Source organism: Camellia sinensis, chromosome 2 (assembly GCF_055761805.1).
Source record: "Camellia sinensis isolate YWXY chromosome 2, ASM5576180v1, whole genome shotgun sequence".
Taxonomy (NCBI): domain Eukaryota; kingdom Viridiplantae; phylum Streptophyta; class Magnoliopsida; order Ericales; family Theaceae; genus Camellia; species Camellia sinensis.
This window is the reverse complement of record NC_138962.1, coordinates 164,643,869-164,661,158: the sequence shown is the minus strand read 5'-3', so window position 1 is coordinate 164,661,158 and position 17,290 is coordinate 164,643,869. Positions and strand designations below refer to the sequence as shown.

The 17,290-nt window shown below is 41.2% G+C and overlaps 1 protein-coding gene across 1 annotated transcript; it reads right to left on the bottom strand.

Moving 5' to 3' along the window:
* Window positions 1-15,686: 15,686 nt before the first annotated feature.
* LOC114261350 (uncharacterized) lies at window positions 15,687-16,892 on the bottom strand. The gene is made up of 2 exons (XM_082913176.1): window positions 16,503-16,892; window positions 15,687-16,439 (listed from the first exon to the last, which is right to left on the bottom strand). Exons 1-2 carry the CDS (start codon window positions 16,890-16,892, stop codon window positions 15,687-15,689), a joined length of 1,143 nt encoding a protein of 380 aa, XP_082769302.1.
* Between the last annotated feature and the right edge of the window lie 398 nt (window positions 16,893-17,290).

Genomic DNA, 17,290 nt, shown 5'->3' with positions numbered 1-17,290 from the left:
TTTTGACGGATCAAATGTATGCTTCTGCTGCCCTAGTTTAGACTTTCATTTTATTTGCTCTCGAGTATGGTTATGTGTAATTTACCAAGACATTAGAAAATATATATTTTTGATAAAATTACATTTTCACCTCTTAAGGTATTGTTCATTTCCTTTTTAAGTCTTTAGAGAAAAAAAATTCTCTTAGTTTAATCGCTCAAATCCAATGCACAAACACCCCTCATAAGATGTGTACTACATGCATTATTGTTATGTATTTTTGTGACATTTGTTAGACATTTTTTGGTAAATATTATGTAATTTTTTGATAAAATTACGATAATTTGTGATTGAAAAATAAAATTTCCTATTTTATAATAATATTATGTATTTATGATAATATTACATTTTTTTGTAAAAACATATTTTAACCATAAAATGCATTAAATTTTGCACTCTTCATTTTTTTTTTTTTTGGTTGACATAAACCACTTCAGAGTTGTTTGGAAAGTGTTAGATTAGTATATTTTTTAATTTTTTATGAAAAAATGTGAAATGTGAGTTGGGGTTGAAGTAATGTGGTAAAGAAGTTGAGTGACCCAAATAAAAAGTGATATGACCCAAATAAACTGATTGTAATCCAAATAAAATAATATGTTGAAATAGCTTGTGCTTGCTATTTTAGCACGTGCCAAACAAGTTCTGAATGTTCAAACATTTCTCGTCTTTCCATTGAATCTATCATTACTTTATTAATTATTTTAGTCAAAAATACAAATACACTCCTTAAAGTTTGCTTAAAGTATAGATTGTCTCATGTGATTTAAAAAATCACAAATATCCCCTTGTTAGAATCTTTTACATAACAGAATTAACTAAAAAAATGAAATTCATAATTTCTCTCTTATATAATAATGAAATTGCCTAAATTATTAATTGAAACATAGTTCTAACATCATTAAAAACTGTTCATTGACTTGATGATTTATTAATAAAATGAGCGATTTGTTATGAAATTAGAAATCTCAAGGTGGTGGAATGTAATTTCCAAAATTACAAGGGACGATTCATATTTTAATTAAATCTCAAGGAGTATATTTATAATTTACCCATTATTTTATTAGTTTAACGGGGCGCACTTAGATATATATATATATATAGTGACAATTAAAAAAATATAATCATCATATACAATAATATGAGTGATATAAAAAAAATGAGAAAATTACCTATCAGTGGTACTATCTGAAAATTATTACAGAATCATGAAAAAGTTTATGATTTTAATTATTAATGTGTATAAAGTTTACCACTTATTTGTAATTTTTTTTTTGTAATGCCCCAAAATAATTATAATAAACCATCCACGATAATAAGTAAATAACAATCTAAATCAAAGTATAATGATATAAGATTCAGTTGTACAAAAAGATGACACATGCAAGAGAGAAATTAATGCAAACACTATTTAGTCAAAAGAACAAAGAAGAGCAAAGGAGAAAGAATGACAGAGAGAGAAGGTGGATGGAACCCAATAATACGAAGGAGAAAGAATACGACTTGGCAGAGAGGATCTTGGAAGGAGGAAGGGCTAATCACTATTTTCGTGGATAATATCCCAGAATCAATGGATCCTAAAGGATTGTTCACTCTTTTTTGTAAGTTTGGTATAGTAAAAGATGTGTTCATCCCAGGGAAAAGAAGGCAAGCAACAAGATCTAGATTTGGTTTTGTTAGGTACAATTGTGAAGTGGCTGCAGAGATAGCGATCCAAAAGGCAGATGGCCTGTGGTGTGATAATAGGGCTTTGATGTTGAAAAAAGCAGAGTATCAAAAATCCCAAAATTATGTTCCAATGTTACAGAGGGGGCTATGTAGGAATGAAGCTGGGACGAGGATCCAACAGCAGCTTCAAGTGCAGCAGGGGCAGTTTTAGGGAGGAAAGAGATCATATGCTGAGGTACTAGTTAATGGTAGAGCAAGTGAAGGGGAGAAGGTGGTGATCAAGACTTTCGAGGAAGGAAATGGGTGGAGGTATGAAAGCTTAGTTGTGACAATGTGCAATTTTCTAGATTTGAAGGAGTTTAGAGTAGAGTTATACAAAAGGTCCAATGAAGGATGTGATTGCAAGGGAGTATGGAGGCAGATTAGTGTTGCTAGCTTTCAGCTCAGTGCAACAAATGAAGGAAGGTAAGGCTAAGTTGGGTAAGTGGTGCCAGGAATGGTGTGATTTAGTCGAAGAATGGGGGAAGGTCACTTCGTAGAGCAGGAGAGGTGTGTTTGGCTGTCCTGCTTCAGTATCCCAATCAATCTTTGGAGTGTCACTACCTTACGCAGTATAGCGAGTCATTGGGGGATGGTGGTCCAACTTGAGGACGATGTTAATAATCCTCAAACCTTTCAGCAAGGCAGAGTTCGAGTGTTAACGAGGTGTATGAAGATGATCAACAAGACTATTCACTTGGAATGTAAAGGAACTCTATATCCTGTGAGGGTCTACGAGGAATTACCAAGTTGTTTATGTCCGAGTTCAAGTTCTAGTAGGGGCAATGACCTTGTTCTTCCTTTATCCAAAGATAATGAAGAGGTGGATCAGTTATCTGGCAATAGAGGTTGTAAGAGGAGTACCCAGAAAGCTTCTTTAGCAAGGGAGGAGGTCATGAGGGGTGGCTCTGATGAGGTGAGTAGGGTGTTGGAGACAGAGCCAGACAGACCAGATATGTTGGGTAGGGATGATGATGGTAAGTATGCAGTAGCCAACGGTGTTCTATATGGTAGCATGGGGTATGATGGCATAGGTGCATGCTCCAAGGGGGAAGGTATGGTTCAAGTAGTCAACTCACAACAGGAAAGATGAACAATATTCAAATTTCCAACGGGGCTATAGGCTCTTCTGGGCCTTTTACAGGGTGGTGTGGGCCAGATGAGGGAAGATCAAATATTAATCTTGAAGTTTTACTTGAGGGGGTGCAAGCTGGGCCTTTGCCTAGTGGATCAAATAATAGGGAGAGGTTGAAATTGGAAGATAGTGTGGCCCAACACAGACTTAGGCCCAATGTGTTTCAGTCCATTCAGAATAATTTGGAAAAATATGTTGTTGTAAGCAGTAAAGGCAAGAAAGTTGCAGGCCAGGAAGCAGGTACCACTCGCAAAAAAGGCTTTGTTTCGAAGAGGGGTAGTAGGGTAGCTGGTGGCATTATCAAACAAAGGGGAGTAATCGGTAGCTTTGGATTCTAAAGAGGTGCCATTTTCAGAGCCGCGGCAGCAGCTGTAGCATCCTCTTTGTCATCCTCTCAAAATCAATCAAGGAGTAGAAGAAGGAATTTAATTGAAGAAGTGCAGTCCACTCTGAAGGTGGGAGCAGCTCTGGGGCTGCAATACCAAGGTAGAGAGGTAGAAGTTGTGAACAAAATAGTGGAGTTAGAGGAGAACGATGTGGAAAGACTTGCAGGTGCAGTTGGGGAAAATAGAAGCTAGCTAGTTGCAATTTGGGGAAACGAGGGTGTTAAATCAGTTTAATCATGCATATTTTATCTTGGAATGTTAGAGGGTTGAGAAGGTTAGAAAAAATAAGGAAAATTAAGCAACTGGTGAGTGAAAGGAGTGTGGATGTATTATTACTACAAGAATCTAAAAGAAGTTCGGTGGATGCTAGTTTTGTGAAGACTATATGGCCTTATGAAGAGATGGAGTTGATAGGAGTGGATTCAGACAGTAGTGCAAGTGGTCTTTTGTGCATTTGGAGGCCAAAGGTCTTTAAGCTTTGTGACTGTTGTTATAGTAAGAATTTTATTCTTCTATCAGGTACATCTGGTCTTTCTTTTGAGTGTACCATAGTCAATATTTATGCCCCAAATGAGGTTGCAGGTAGGAGAAAGTTATGGGAGGTTTTGATTAATGTTTTCCCCCATTATCCAAACCCTTGGTGTGTGGGGGGGGGGGATTTCAATGAAATCAGATTCATTAGTGAGAGGAGAGGGTGCTCTAGGAGGGAGAGGGGGATGAAGGATTTTAATGAGTTTATTGACAAATTGGAATTATCAGATATGCCTTTGTTAGGTAGACAGTTTACATGGTGTAATGCATTGGATGGGGAGAGATGGAGTAGGATAGATAGATTCCTGCTGGATTCTAGGTGGCTAGAAAAGTTCTCCTTTAAGAAATGGGGTTTACCCAGAACTTTATCAGATCACTGCCCTATTCTGTTAAGGGAGGATGGAAGGGATTGGGGTCCCAAACCCTTCAAGTTCTTAAACCCCTATCTGTCACACCCTACCTTTATGCCTGCAGTTAAATAGATTTGGGAAAATAATCAGGTATCAGGTTGGGCTGGGTTTAAACTCATGAGGAATTTGAAGGATTTAAGATCTCATTTAAGGGTGTGGAACAAGGAGGTGTTTGGCAAATGTCGACTCTCTCCTAAAGTCTACTGAGGAGGAGTTACATGATTGGGATTTGAAGGCAGAGTCTGGGTCTCTGGATGATGAAGGCATTAGAAGTAGAAGAGAAGTTAGAAGTCTAGTATGGAAATTAAGCAGAGATAAGGCAAGGTTATGGCATCAAAAGTCCAGGGTGCTGTGGGCTCGAAATGGTGACAAAAACACTAGGTTTTTCCACATTATGGCTTGCAGGAGACAAAGAAAGAACTTGTTAGACTCAGTGTGTGTGGAAGGGGTGTGCTTTGAGGACCCTGCTCAGATTAAACAGGCTATGGTGAGGCATTTTAGTAAGCAGTTTATAGAGAGTTGGTTTGTGAGGCCAAAGCTTTCAGGCCCTTTCAATGTTATTAACTCAGAGGCAGCAGCTAACTTGGAAGCAGTGTTCTCGGAAGATGAGATTTGGGTAGCTCTTCAGGATTGTGACGGGAACAAGGCCCCCGATCCGGATGGTTTTAATTTGGCATGCATAAAAAGTGTTGGCCTGTCATGAAAAGTGACATTGTTCAAATGTTTCATGAATTTCACACAAATGCTAAGCTATCATCTGGGATCAATAGCTCCTTCATTGTACTTATTCCTAAGAGGGATAGTCCTTCAAGATTGGGAGATTATAGGCCAATTAGCTTGGTCAACTCCATCTACAAGATCTTGGCCAAGGTGTTGTCTAAAAGAATGAAGCAGCTTCTCTCAGCCGTGACTAGTGCGGTGCAGTCTGCATTTGTAAGTGCATATTTTAGATGGAGTATTGATTGTCAAAGAAGTTGTAGATGGGTGGCATAAATCTAGGAAGAAGGGCATTATCTTGAAGTTGGATTTCGAAAAAGCCTATGATTCATTAAGTTGGGAATTTTTGCTATCAATGTTGGGTAGTTTTGGCTTTGGGGCTACGTGGATTAGGTGGATGAAGACTTGTATTACAACAACTATGGTGTCTATATTAGTTAATGGTTCACCCACAGAGGAGTTTCAACCACAAAAGGGATTAAGGCAAGGTGACCCTCTTTCTCCATTTTTGTTCATTATAGTAGCTGAAGGACTTAATCTTTTGTCGGGTAGGGCTATCGAGAAGGGCCTGCTTAAGGAAGCATCAGTAGGCTCTGATCAGCTAGCATATCTCATCTTCAATTTGCAGATGATACCATCATTTTTTTTAAAGGATGCATGGAGGAAGTCTTGAATATTAAAAGAGTTTTGAGGTGCTTTGAGGTGATCTCTGGTTTAAGAATAAACTTCCACAAAAGTGTGGTTTGTGGGGTGGGTTATCATGAAGACCAGACTAAGGAGTTTGTTAAGGTGTTGAATTGTCTGCCTAATAAATTGCCTATTAATTTTTTAGGCTTTCTTTTAAGGGCCAATCCTAGTAGAAAGAGCACTTGGGCTCCAGTAGTGGCGAAATTTCAGAAGAAGCTCTCCTCTTGGAAAAGGAGACTGTTGTCTTATGCTGGTAGACTGACTTTGATCAAATTAGCCTTGTCTAATTTTCCTATCTACTTTCTGTCAATCTTTAAAATGCCAAAGGGGGTTGTAAAATCTATTTTTAAGATTCAAGCCAATTTTCTATGGGGAGTTCTACTGCCAGCAGAAAAGTGCACATGGTTAAGTAGATGGAGGTCACAAAAGGTAAGAATCATGGAGGCTTGGGAGTTAGGGACTTAGGTGTGGTAAATGAATGCTTGTTGCCAAAGTGGTGGCGGAGGTATGGCAGTGAAGATAAAGCTCTGTGGAAAGCAGTGATCTGCTCAAGGTATGGCAAAATTGGTGGGGGATGATCACCTTTATTGAATCAGACAATAGGGGTCTCATTGGTTTGGAAGGATATCTCACAACTTTCTATGGTTAATTAGCAAATTGGTGAATTTTTGGCGAACATATTAAAATAAAAGTTGGCAATGAGAGGAGGATAAAGTTTTAGCATGATCCTTGGTTAGGTGGTAGAGGCTTGAAGGATGGATTTCCTAGATTGTTTTGTTTATTCACATAGAAGGAGGATTCTTTACAACAGCTCAATACAAAGATTAGTGCCTCAGGTGGGTGGCAGCTTCATTTCAGAAGGTGGAGGATAAGAGCAAAAAATATAAGCACGAGTTGGTGAGAAACCAACCGCAAACACGAAAAACCACCCCACCCCAAAACAACCAAACAGATCACCATCTACAGTAGAAGATTTGAACCAGCAGCAGAAAGTGAAGCCCAGAAAAACTAGCAGCATTCCTCACCTGAAGGCCATAACTTCACCAAGGCTTGACCTGAATCTTCAACCTCCAATTCTGATACAAACTTCACAGCAACCAGATTAGCAGATTAGTAGACTACTGAGCTTCAACCTCAAAGTATGCACAATTGCTGCCCAGATATTCGTGCTCCCTTCACCTCAAACAATGCCTAACCTGATGAAGATTATGCACAATATCATGCACAGTGTAGTTCACACCTGGTATCCTACTCTTGGCCCAAAACGCTACCCTTGTCTTCACCAAATCCTCCAAATCAGCAAAATTAGGATGAGCATCATTAAACAAAACATCATTCCTCAACCTCCAAATCGACCACAACAAGACTAAAGGCACAATTTTCCACACTTCCACCTCTTTTTTCTTAATTGAAGCACCAACCAAACCAATGCAACAAGTCCTCAATAGACCCAGGGATTACCTACCACATATCCCACCAGCTTATAATTCGAGACCAAACTCTCCAAACCAATGAGCAGTGCAATAAAACATGATTTGCACTCTCAGATTCCTTTTGGCAGAATACACACAGTGTGCTAGTGTTTGCACCCAGCACCCCATTCTCTGCAGGAATTCTAATGTTTTCACCCTTCCCTTCCACGCTAACCATCCGAAAAATTGAATTTTGGAAGGGGCTACATTTTGCCACAGCTCAGTTGTTACAGGCAGCTTCGGTCCCTTATCTACTTGCATCCATTTCCAAACTGATGCCACTGAAAACTGACCTGATGGATCAATCTCCCACCTCAAACAGTCATCCATAGCTCCCCTGTTTATAGGAGTTGCACTCAGCCACTCACATAGCCTGTTAGCCTCCACTTCTTCCCATGCACGCAACCTTCTTCTAAATGCCAGGTTCCATTCCCCGGTCCTATCCTTACTGAAAGTGTATTGCATCAAAGAGCCTTCTTTTGCGATAAATAAACTAAACAATCTTGCAAACTTCTCACTGAGCCTACAGCTATTCCACCAATTATCAGTCCAGAAGTGGATTCTTGCTCCATTTCGAACCCTTATCTTTGCGTTCTCCAAATAGAAATCAAGCACCTGAGGATAATTCGTGCAATGCTTAGAATACCCTGCCAAATTAGAGATAAATTACCTGTTTCACCAACAGCAGGCCACCACCCACCACCATATTGCCCTTACTTACTACAGATCACAGCCCTCCACAAGGCTTTGTCTTCAACACCATAACGTCACCACCATTTTAGTAATAAGCAAACGTTCAACTCACTTAACCTTCTGACCCCTAACCCACCTTGCTTCTTAGGCTTAATAAGCTCCTGCCACCTCACCAAATCCACTTTCCTCTTAACCTCACTGTTTCCCTAGAGAAACATAACCTGTAACTTATCAATTGTCTTCGCTATACCCTTAGGCATCTTAAATATAGAAATATAATATGACGATAGACAGGCAACTACTGACTTAATCAAAGTCAGACGACCTGCAAAAGACAACAGCTTCCTCTTCCAAAGAGACAGCCTCAACCTAACTTTATCAACCACAGACTGCCAAGTGGCCTTCCTCCTAGGATTGGCTCCTAAGGGTAAGCCCAAATACAAAATAGGCAGCTTCTTACTTTGGCAATTCAATTCCCCTACAAAATCCTGCACCTCAAAATCAGAGATGCACACACTACACTTTTGTGAAAGTTTGTCTTTAAACCGGACATCACTTCGAAACACCTTAATATCCTTTTAATCAATATCAACTCCTTCAAATCTGCCTTGCAGAAAATTATAGTATTGTCCACAAACTGCAAATGTGAGATGCTCATGCCAGTGGATCCAACCAAAGCTCCTTTAACCAACCCCAACATCTTGGCTCTATTTAGAAGCATATTTAACCCCTCAGCCACCAAAATTAAATAGGAAAGGTGGGAGTGGGTCACCTTGTCTTAACCCTCTTTGCGGTGAAAACTCTTCAGTGGGTGACCCATTCACCAAAACTGATATTCTAGATGAGGATAAGCATTCCTTAATCCACCCTAACCATTTCTCTCCAAAACCAAAATTAGACACCATTGAAAGCAAGAACTCCTAATTGACCGAATCATACGCCTTCTCAAAGTTGAGCTTAAGTAGCACCCCTTTTTGCTTTGTTGATTTCCACCACTCAATGATCTCATTGGCAGTCAAAACTCCATCTAGAATACACCTTCCTCCAATAAATGCAGTCTGAACCTCACTAACCAGTCTAACCAAAACCTTCTTAATTCTCCTAGATAGAACTTTAGATAGAATTTTGTAGATTGACCCCACCAAACTGATTGGTCTGTAATCCACCAAATCTACCGAACTGTCCTTCTTAGGAATCAATGTTATAAATGAACTATTAAGCCCTTTGGCCAACTTACCATTGTTATGGAACTCATGTATGAACTGGAGGATTTCACTACTCATCACCTCCCAACTCTTTTGAATGCAGAAAAGGTTGAAACCATCAAGCCCTGGAGCTTTATTCCCATCACAGTCCTTCACAGCTGCCCACACTTTTTCCAATGTAAACTCTGTTTCTAAATCCCTCTTTGCATCACCGTCCCCAATGGTAATAAAAGGGCCATCCAACTTTGGTCTACTTTTCCACTGCTCGGAATACAATTTTCTAAAATGCCCTACCACTACTTGTTTCACCCTCTTTGGTTCCCCAATAACTTCCCCATTTTGAATAACTGTATCAATTAAATTCTTACCTTGTCTCCTTTTAACCATCACATGAAAGAATCTCATATTTTTATCCCCATCTTGAGCCCATTTAACTCTAGACTTTTGTTGCCAGATCCAACCCAATCTCTATTCAGTTTCCATACTAAACTTCTTAACTCTCTTCTCCTACCAATTTCAGAGTCCAGAAGTGGCCCAACTTCAGCTTTTAAGTCAATCTCATGGAGCTCCTCCTCAGCGGATTTTAACTGAAGATCAACATTTCCGAAGACCTCCTCATTCCATTTCTTTAATGCCATCTTCAAGGATGCTAATCTATTTTTCAGTCTAAAGCCAGCCCAACCGTAAGTCTCAGCCTCTGTCCAGGATTTCTTTACCAAAGCCATAAAAGTAGGATGCAAACTCCATGCATTTAGAAACCTAAAGGGTCTAGGACCCCAGTCTCTTGCTTCCTCCATCAGCACCAATGGACAGTGATAAGAAAAACTCCTTGGAAGGCCCCACTGCTTGAGGCTAAACTTCTCCATCCACAAGGGATCTACTAAAAACCTATCTATTCTACTCCATCTCCTTCTACTGAATTACACCACGTAAAACCTCTCCCTAACAAAGGCAGATCTACTAACTCCATACGATCAATAAACTCATTAAATTCAACCATTCCTTTGTCCCTTCTCAAATAACCCCTTCTTTCACTCGAAAAACAAATTTCATTAAAGTCCCCTCCAATACACCAAGGCTTGTGAAAAGATGATTTCAACCTTCCCAATGCTTCCTATAGCTGACCCCTACTCCTCACATTATTCGGAACATAAATGTTAACAATTACACACTTAAAAGATTGCTTAAAAATACCGGATAAAAGTAAGAAATTCCTCGAGCTACAACACTCTGACATCTGGAAGACCCCCGAATTCCACACACATAGCAGGCCCCCTGCACTACCCACCGAGTCCACTATCAAAAACTGCAAAAAATCAAAGGGCCACAAGGACTTCACCAGCAAGTCATCCACATTGGATTTCTTTGTTTCTTGAAGCAGTAGCATATCCAACTTCTTATCCTTAACCAACATTAAAACTTTTCCCCTTTTATCTTTCCTTCCCAACCCTCTTACATTCCATGACGTGATCTTCATTAAGAAACTTAAGACTACTCCTGAGACCCCATTTTCACCCGTCTTAAACTGGGGCTACTAGCAGCCCTCCTCCCATCTTTTCCTTATCTTGTAGCTTCATTTCCACAATCCGATTCACAACTTCCTCCTCCTTCCCTTTACAATTCATCCCCAACAACTTACCCAATTTAACTGTTGTAGACATCCCCGAACGCCCCGGGAGGAACGAGGTCCCCCGTTCCGTTCGATATTGGGCTCACTATAGTTCGGACTCTCAAATTGTCACGGTTCTAAGTCTGAACCAAAGAGTCCAAATCCGGCAGATCGTTTTGAGAAAACAGATTTTTGAAAGAAGTGCCAAACATGGACTGCTTTGCCAGATACAGAGTCGCCACCTAAATATTTTATTTTGGGGAAATTTAGGAAACCCTGACTCGTTTGCCTAAGGCCACGTGTCCATCATCACCAAAGTTGCCTCGGCTCGGGAACTTGGGTACGATTAGGGAAGGTCACTTCGTGAGCATCCCCGCTCGCCCGATCAAAGATTGGCCTCTACTAACCATGGTATCTATTTTTGAAAACGCTATGCGTTCTTATTCCGGTTATTAGCCTAGATTTACTATGTGATGCGCACAGCATACAAGTATAGACTGGATCGCCTGAATTGGAACAAAACATTTCATGTTTGTTTGTTTGAAAATGGTTTGATGGTGCTACCCGCAAGTAGGCTAAGACGTGGATTTGCCACCCTCGGGTGGGCTTAGAAAAACATGATTTTGCCACTATCTAGTGGGCTTAAAACACACATTTGATGAATTGTTCCGATTCAAATAACCCAATCTTCACCCACAGGCATTCAGGCAGTTATATCACATAAGCAAATAGCCTCATGGTAAGCATGCTATCATGGCAGTCACTCACACACATGCAACGATGCTAAAGCATAAAAACTTACCGAGTACTCCAAGCTAAAACAGAAGCTAATTAGAAATCCATGCATGATCCTAACTATACAGAAATGCCTAATGCAACACATGCAAAAATGCAACTATAGCAGGCTTGGCTATTCTAAACATGGCATATGAAATGCTACAGCTAACATGTATTCAACTTGGAATTGAAAATACAATGCAGTTAGTATGATGCGCCGAGCCCGGTGCATGCAAAACAGATGAATGAATGCAAACATGCTATCATACTGTATGCTAATTGAAACATGCCCTAATCTAACCATCATAAGCGGGTAAATAAAAGGGAGAAAGACGTAGGGTTAGAAGACATACATCACACACACGCACACTTATTACAACATTGCCCTCACGCAGAGGGTCCGAATAAATAATATACAGTCCCAAATAATTACAGTCCAAATATGTACAAAACCCTAATTAATTAACAAATTAAATTAAGAAAGCAATAAATTGGCATGCAAGCCAGGGACTACCTCAAATCTGCTCCGGATGATGAATGATGCATGCTCGGGTTGCCTTGTGCGGAGAATCCCTCGCAATGCCCCGGTTTGCCTCTGTTTGCAATTGTTCTTGGCATGCGTGCCAAGCTCCGGAGGCTGTCGATTTCTGATTTGCTGCAACAGAGAGCAACAAAGGGGCATGACAAAGTATTTTCACATATATATGCATGACTACTCTTCAGGGAGTGTAGTCCTCGATCCTCGTACCACCAATCACGTATCTTGATGCATGATGGCCGGGGAGTCGAATTGCATGACTCAATATGGAATGAATGCACATGAAAACACAACAGGGCCTAGATTCCATCATGGATAATCCGGAGTGTCGGCGACCAGGAATTGAGATACGTTCCGTCACTCTGAGTACGAAACGTACCTCGTTTTCCGTGCTCGGGCTAACTCGTATCCCAAACACAATGCAATATGCATGACATGCATGAATGCAACTAATATATAACCTAGCATGCACAATGCTATGAAATGGCATAAACGATGCACGAGGTAACATGACATACACAATGCGCTAACATACAACCTAGCATACACAATGCTATGAAATGAAATGGCATACACAATGCACAATGGACTTACACCAACATGAGTGGACCTCAGCCACACTCACATCAGTAGCCATAAGACGAAAATGAGACACTCGAAATGCGTGCACACATGCACGCAAATCGAGGACCGATCCTAAGGCATAAATGCCACTCTAACAAGGCATGGCAAGGCACGAAATATGGCACACAAACATGCAAGTTTCAGCACTGAAATGTGATGCAAAATGAACCCGAAACATGGAAACATGGCACCCGATGCATGGAATGGCCTCGAAACACAAAACTAGGCATATGCATTGGCCTATAGCTATACAAAGCATACATTATTTGATCATGAAGCATGAAAACAGATTCAAGGCAGTCCCCAAAAATACATATTTCCAGTTTATAACAAATCCCAAAAACAAACACAAATAGGGCTAAGTTAACACGCAAAAATGGCCCCAAAAGAGAGGTAATGAAGCAAGTAGCAGCTTCTGGCCCTAAATGGCCAAGAGCCCTTCAACAAAGTTGAAGAGGGGCTCAAAATGAAGCACTTTACAGTTTATAACAAGCCACGAAAACAAACACAAGCAAACCTAAAACATTGTGCAAGAAATGGGCTAAAAGGGAGACAAAGAAGCAAGTGATGGTTGCTGGCCTCAAACAGAGGAGGATCCTTCAAAACATTTGAAGAGGGGCCTAAAACATGGTATTTTACAGTTTATGATCAAACCCAAAACAGTGCACATGCAAGCTTAAAATACTATGCAAAATAAGGCCTAAAAAGAGGTTTAAACACAAAGAGCCAAAAGGGAGCTTCAAAAAGCAAAGGTCCCTTGATCAAACATGAAGAGAGGGTCAAAATAAGGCTATTTACAGTTTGGACCATAGCCCAAAAATACAAGCACAAGGGGCTAACAAAACATGCAAAAAATAAGGCCAAAAGAGGGATAAAGAGGCAAGTGACAAAAGGAAGCCTCAAACAGTGAAGAGCCCTTCAACAATGTTGAATAAGGGCTCAAAATAAGCCACTTTAAAGTTTATAAGAAAGCCCAAAACAGTTTACAAATAGGCCTAAAATACTATGCAAGAAAGAGGCACACAAGAGAGGTAAAGAAGCAAGTGTAAAAAGGAAGCCTCAAACAGGGAGAGGCCCTTAAACAAACATGAAAAGAAGCTCAAAATAATGCTATTTTCAGTTAGGGTTGGAGCCCAAATATGCAAGAAAGTATAGCTTAGATTGTATGCAAAAATAGGGCCAAAAAGAGGAGAATGAGACTTACCCTTGAAGAACCAATCTTTGAAAGCCTTTGGACCAAGTTTGGGTGCTCCTAAGCTCTGAAAAACAGCCTCAAGCTACTGGTGTGGAGTATGGAGGCGTTGTGCTATGAGGTGTAGTGTAAAATGGTGTAGGATTTGAAGGATTTTGGTGCTTGGAGTAGAGAGGGAGAGAGATGTAACGCAAGAGCCTAAAACAATTTTTTGTAACCCCTGAAGCTGCTGGAATGGCCTGGATATATAGGCAAAAGAGAGGGAAAAAAAGGGGGGGAAATGAATTCAAGTTTCCCTCCAAAAGTGCAGCCCCCCGGATTCACAATCTGGGGGGAAACAAAATACATATTTGTAATGTACCAGAGGTGGGGATCATGGCCGGCCGGGTATTGAAGTTGCAGGTGGCCGGTCGGCCTTCCCCATGGCAGCCGGCCAAGGGTCAAAAGGGTCAATCATGATTGATGGCCGGCCATGCCAAAAGGAGGGCCTCCCATGTGTGCATAACACAACCATGTGGTCAAAAACTGGAGAAAGTAAACCAGGAGAGAGAAAAGCCCACTTTTTGGAGGGGTTCAAAAGGGGCAAACACAATTACTGGCCGGCCATGTGATATTGGTGGCCTCCCAGATGTGTACAACACAAATATGTGGTTTGGGGCAAGAAAAAGTGGCCTTAGGGTGGTCAACATTGGCTTTCAAATGAGAAAGACGGGCGACGGAGGGTGATGGAGGAATAAAAATGGTTGTCAGAACAATTACTGGCCTCCCACCCTTCTACGACCTTCTTAACAATGAAACAGAGGTCCCTGCCAAAAATGAACCTAAACCGATGCAAAATGAAGGTTCGGGGGCCGAAACGCGCAGCCCGAGGCCCCGAAAATTGATTGTTAGGCACCGGAAGTGGTGTTCGACCACGAAGTTGGTCTCTCGAGCCACAGTGTCCCTCAAAAGGGAGAAAATAAGATGTATGCGAAAAACCGGAGCAAACGGAGGTGGTTAAGCGGTCCCGAACCGAGGCACACGACCAACGGCTCTGAAAAACTGGAAACCAGACTCCAAACGGGCAAAATGACCTACGACCACGAAGCGTAGCCTGCGGCCACTAAGAGATGATCTACGAGACCTCTCCCTCCCTTCAGGAAGAGAAAATAGAGAAAACAGAGCTCGGTTCGCAAACCGAGGCAAAGCATGAAAGAGTCCAGAAGTCCGGAGGCAAGGCTCGCAGCCGAGACTCTGAAACTTCTGAACGAGCACTATATGCAATATCACCGAGCGCTCAACTGGTGACGCTTGAGTCTCAAGGTTGATCAAAAATGGGGTGTCTACAACCGTCTCGCGAGCTTCCTTCAACAACGCAGCTCTTCTACTGGGACCACTCGACTGAGGTACTGATAATGAAGCTGTAATAGCTGCAGCTCTACATATAGCCCCTCTGGAAAAATAGCTCGAACGTACCTTGCCCCTCTGGTTCATCTTTCTCTGCATAAGCTTCTTCACATCAGCCTCCCTCGGCTCTATGCTTCCTTATTTCTCCTTCTAGAAACTATACCTTTACTCTTTCTATGTGGCACCAACTATGTAGAACCTGGCCCATAATGCCCAACAACTGGACTGCATACTTCCTGTTCCAACGAAACCCTCCTATGGGCCCCAGTAAGCACTACCTCTAAATTGATACTGGGCCTCTCCTCATCAGGCCCACTAATACTTTTTAAGAAGCCATTAGTTACAACTGTTTCATCTAGCCCGTGCATACTGCCCCTCTTTTCCACCCATGAATTTTGCCCCCCTCCACTTCCAGCTCTTTACTGCAGCCACCAGCCGTTGGAACTCCCAACTCCATGTCAGTATTCTTTACCACTGATTCCAACATACTATCATTATATTCTCCTTCATCATTCAGATCCCCAATGCTCTTCTCCACCTCGCAGGCCACCTGTTCTGCCACACCCACTTCGCCGTCTAGGTTACACCCTTGCCTTCTCCCCCCCCCCCCCCGAACAACCTCCTCTCCGAAAGACTTCGTTGCTGGAAAACTGGTCCACCTCCTCAATGGTGTCCTTCTTAGTGTTTATGCTAATACTACTGCAACTCAGGTCAGGCATTGGAATTTCCATTGCCTCACAAACCCTCACTGGAACCAATCTTCCATCGCAACCCAGATATATGACTTTGATAATATTCTCCATGGACTTTGTAACCACTCTAACTCTCCCACATTGGAAAGAGTTCGTCCTTGTGGTGTCATCATCTAGCTGCACAACTTCACCCCATACTTTGCCAATACTTTTGAATGTATTCACATTCCATAAATTTAATAGAACACCAAAACAGTAAATCCAAACGCATCTCTCCTGATCTTCATAAAATCCACTTCTCCATTCTGAAACTGAATCGCACCACTCATACACCCAATCTTGTAAGCTTACATTCCCCTCCTGAAGTGCACGTACTGAACTAAATGACAATACTTCTAGTCTTCCACTTCCTTCACGAACAAGGACCTCCTTCATTCCTCTTCTATTAACGTCCTCCTTAAAGTCATGGAATGAGAAAAATGTTTTAAGCTTCACAATCACACTGTCTTGCAACCAGCCATTTCCTTCTTCTTTGACCATAACTGTTATAGCATCTGACCCCAAATCCGTTTTTCCTGCTACTACTTCAACGTATGATTTTTGCCCCCTACCTTCCTTCCTTGGCTGCTCATACCACTTTTCCTTCCCAAGTACCAAAGATGGCTACAGACCCAAATATTTCCGCTGCACAGGCATCTTACCTACCTCCTCCTTCCCTTTCTCCCTCTGCACCATTTTGTTGTATTCTGCCATCTTCACTTTCAGTCTCGTTTCCTCGCACCAGACTCCATTGGTCTTTTGAACTGCCAGTTCAGCCGAGATAGGACAATTATACTGCACAAAGCCAAATCTTGAACCCGTCACTAACCTTCTCTTTGCTGGAATGAAAACATCCTTTACCACACCAAACTTGTTGAAAAGTTTGAACAGACCCTGTGGACTCATCATCTCCGGGATATCATCGACAAATATCGTGACTAATCCACTCGTCATTGATGCCCTCTGCGCTCCACCTCTCCATCTCTTCCTCAGCACTGGTTTCCAGCCTCCTCCACCTCTGCCCTCTGCCCTTTGCGCTCCACCTCCTCTGCCCATGCGTTGGCAGACACAATCGCTTAGCAGTTGCCTTCTAACTGTCCTGTGATTATGATTTTGTTCAATGTAACACATTAAAAAACTCATTGGTATATTTTTCTCAAACGTAATAACGTAACACAAAAAAAAAAAAAAAATCTTTGGCGTATTTTTCCCAAACGTAACGCTCAAATGTTAAAAAAAATAAAATAAAATTTAGTGTACTTTTCCCAAACATAACACTCTAATGTAACATACTCCAATGTAACACACAAAAACACTAAAAAAATTCTTTAGTGTACTTTTTTCAAACATAACATTCACAGTTTGAAATTATACATTTGTTCAAAAGTTACTAAGGAATATTTATAGTCCTTTTGGAATGGTTTGAAGAATCTCACATTCTTTTTTTTTTTTTT

What these genes read in the sequence shown, in the direction of transcription:
- LOC114261350 (XM_082913176.1), bottom strand. Translation starts at nt 16,892, where the DNA reads ATGGGCAGAGGAGGTGGAGCGCAAAGGGCAGAGGGCAGAGGTGGAGGA. An exon ending in GGGAGAAAGGGAAGGAGGAG is followed by an intron (nt 16,440 to 16,502) that starts GTAGGTAAGATG and finishes GTACTTGGGAAG; the next exon opens with GAAAAGTGGTATGAGCAGCC.